Below are 3,531 nucleotides of genomic sequence, written 5' to 3' on the forward strand. Positions count from 1 at the left end.
AAAAAAAAAAAAAAAAAAAAAAAAAAAAAAAAAAAAAAAAAAAAAAAAAAAAAAAAAAAGGAGAAAATATAATTAAAAACTTTCAAAAATTACTTAAAACCCCATCCAATTTCATGATATTTAGAAACTTAGACGTGTACTCGTTCATTTTGAATATGATATAATAATGTTATATTATGTAACGGCTCAAATCTACTGCTAGTAGATATTAGGCTTTCCCTTTCAGGTTTCTCCTGAAGTTTTAAAACGCGTCTGCTAGGAGAAGGTTTTCACATCCAAATGGTATTTTGTTCTCCTCCCGACCAATGTTGGACATCACATGTTATGTTAAAAAAGTCGAGTTAAATTACAAAATTTAGCTCTAAAATTTTGGAGTTTTTTTTGTTGATTTCTTTTGACTTTAAAAATTATGAGTTTCTTGAAGATTTATTAAACACAATATTGAAAGTTTAATGATTATGATATTAGACACCGAATTGAAAGTTCATAGATTTGTTAAATACTTTTGAAAATCTTTAATGGATAAAACACTTAATACAGTTAACAGTTTAACGAACGTTGCTGCCAAAAAAAAAAAAAAAACTTACCTAAAAAACCTTTTCCAATGATCATATGAACCCAAGAGAGTTTGTCCTCTACACCACATTTTTCCTCAATGTAATTCTGTAAAATTAATATCCATAAGATTTCAAACCTTAAAAATAACGAAAACATTAATATCCATAAGATTTCAAACCTTAAAAATAACGAAAACATACAATAAGAGACCATCACATCAACTAATCACTCACCTCAACAATTAGGTTTTGAAGAGGTTGTATGCTTGAAGAAACAATATTTGCAGCCTGTGGATATTCATTGTTCCATACAATAACGTCAACTTATTTCGATACTAAGAAATAGACACGTTACGACGGTGTTATTAAACAAGTTGTTCAATCATACATCAATTAAGTTTTGATTAAAAAAGAATCGTTAGCAGCTCTCCTAATATATCAGAACTGAACCTTCAAATCTTAGAAAGAAAAAACATAATGTTTTGACGAGTTAAGGTATGTTCATATACAAATTTAACACGTGCAGAATACCTGGTAATTGATAGCTCTTTTATAAAGATCACTCGGCAAGAGAGGATGTTGAGGATACTTCTCCTCTAAATACTGTAAAATTTCGAAACTCAAAAAACTTAAGATCTAGTAGAAGATTTATTAGATATGTTTATCATATACGAAATCTAAAGACGAACCATTATTATAGCAAAAGAGTCGGCAATGACGATATCGCCATCCACGAGAGCAGGTACAAAGCCAACGGGATTGAGCTTTAAAAAGTCTAAGCACCCCAAGAACGAGAAGGAAAGAACCAAGAAAATTAATTAGCTTCAACTTTGTTTATGACTCAAACATAAATTCAAAAGGACCAAATAATGAGAAATGATCTGTAATTTGATCTCGGGATGCTACAAAACGTGAGGAAAAACGCCTCTCCTAACGTCACTTTTAAGGTGTCAGGAGAATGAAACGTCGTCGTCATGCGAGACAACTTCTCTCGATGTGCTACTTAAGGTGCATTGAGAAAAGTGACCTCTTCCCCTTTCTGACTGGACTGACTCTCAGGGTCGATCTTCTTCGGAGCATGTTGGACAACCGTTCATTCGTCCTAACCTAACCAACTAGTCGAATCTATCTCTCAACGATTTTTTCCTCCACTAAGAATTCCTTCCCAACCAGTCCACTTGATCGATTTTGTAAGATCGGCTAATTCAAATGGTGAATCTGGTCTAAAGTTGTCGGAATGAATCGTTTGCTTTATCGGAGAACCCAACTACTCTATTTGAAACAACTCTCAAAGATTTTTTTGTTTCTTAAAAACTTTATTAGTATGCATGTGAGCCAAGACAAAACATACTGATCTGTGTTGGTTTTTTAGAATGGTCTTCCCAATAAAATAATTTGATGACGTGGTCGAAAAATGTTGGAATTCTATGCTAAATCTAGATTTCAATTCCTAATCTAAATTGGGAACACAAAATGTTACTTTCATGCAATTTAAAATATTTTCTATTTGGTACCAATTTTATTTGGGTACAACCAGTTTTTAATGAAAAAATAAAATAAAATAACAAAGATCTAAAATTAATTTTATTTTCATCAAACAGCTTTTGTGGTTGCCAATAATCCAACTTCTGCCGACATCGTTTATCCAAACGTTAGCAGTTCAGCTATACCTAGTTTCTGTGGACGACAACTAATTGGCTTTGGAAGAACCAACGTTGTACATACCTATTACGTGGCGTCCACACACAAACTTCCGGCCAGCAACCGTGGCCACCGCTCAAACATCTAATTAAGTCGATATCGTCTTTTTTGAACTTTTAATTCAGACTTCCCCTCAAAATTTTTAAAACCTATCCGTTAGGGGAGACATTTTTACACTTATAAATAATGTTGTCGGTTTTCTAAAACACTTCTGCTAGGGTTACACATGTTATGGATTATTGGGAGTGAGTCCCATATTGACTATGGGGCCTTTTGAGAAAGCACAAAACAAAGCCACGAGAATTCAGGCTTAAAGTGAACGATATTGTACCATTGTGAGAGTTAGTGATTTCTACCAACACACTCTTATAAAGAATCATTTGGACATCTGTTTAAAGTTTTAAAAATACGTCTGTTAGGGAGAAGTTTCAGACCCTTATAACTAATGTTTTTCGGGATCTTAGATATCATGTTTCACGAAACCCATTTGGTTGTTTACTCTAACTATTAAAATTGGGACAAAATTGAATTGGTACCATATTGAACCAAAACAGAGGAAGCTTCATAAGAATAAAAGGATTAGAAGCATAAGATAAAAACATACCAGGACCCAAATGCTCTCCCTTCATAAGATCAACAGCTTTGTACTCAAACCTTAGCCCTGATCATAAATTAACCAAACAAACAGGCGAAGAACAGTAAGAACATAACCAAAAAAAAGAAGAAAACAATCCCAAAAAAGGATTAAATGAAAGACCTTTTAAGTTAAGAGCTATTCGAACACGTTGAGCACAAGTGCTGAGGTAGTAGGAGTAGAGCTTCAATGGACATCCTTCACCCGCCGCCATATTCTCAACCTCTTACAACAAAACATGAAGAAGGCTTCACTTAAATACTCAACCACATGCCTATCTCCTCATCAAATCACTCATATTTGCGGTATGTAATGACGATTCTTTCTCACAATTTCACCCAACTTTATTGACCAACGTTGTCGGGATTTGACTTTTGGTTTCCTTGTCGGGATTTGACTTTGACCATTTTGGAATTGTCTAAAATCATTTGTGACCTAATTAAGACCATAATAATGTTTTAACATTTTCAAGAATTGGGTCCATGAATAAATTCTAAGATGGAATATCCACTTGTATTTCGGTTGTGTAAAGCCTAACTCGAGCGCCACCCGCTTGCCTGACCCAACTCGCATATCCACCTCCACGTACTCGCTCTAGTCGCAGCTCACGCTTAGCTATTCCTTCGATTTGGTTCCAGT

At 34.1% G+C, this 3,531-nt stretch overlaps 1 protein-coding gene across 1 annotated transcript in view; it reads right to left on the minus strand.

Annotated features, from left to right (window-relative positions):
• The window catches only part of LOC111451336 (glutathione S-transferase 2-like), a 5,256-nt gene extending 2,126 nt beyond the window's left edge, over positions 1–3,130 (minus strand). Inside the window, 6 exon segments of the mRNA XM_023091714.1 lie at positions 588–663; positions 792–845; positions 1,089–1,160; positions 1,247–1,332; positions 2,863–2,919; positions 3,016–3,130. Of these exon segments, the coding sequence (XP_022947482.1) occupies positions 588–663; positions 792–845; positions 1,089–1,160; positions 1,247–1,332; positions 2,863–2,919; positions 3,016–3,106 (436 nt within the window). The 5' untranslated portion in view covers positions 3,107–3,130.
• Positions 3,131–3,531: the final 401 nt, after the last annotated feature.

This window comes from Cucurbita moschata, unplaced genomic scaffold (genome assembly GCF_002738365.1).
Source record: "Cucurbita moschata cultivar Rifu unplaced genomic scaffold, Cmos_1.0 Cmo_Scf00013, whole genome shotgun sequence".
Lineage (NCBI taxonomy): Eukaryota > Viridiplantae > Streptophyta > Magnoliopsida > Cucurbitales > Cucurbitaceae > Cucurbita > Cucurbita moschata.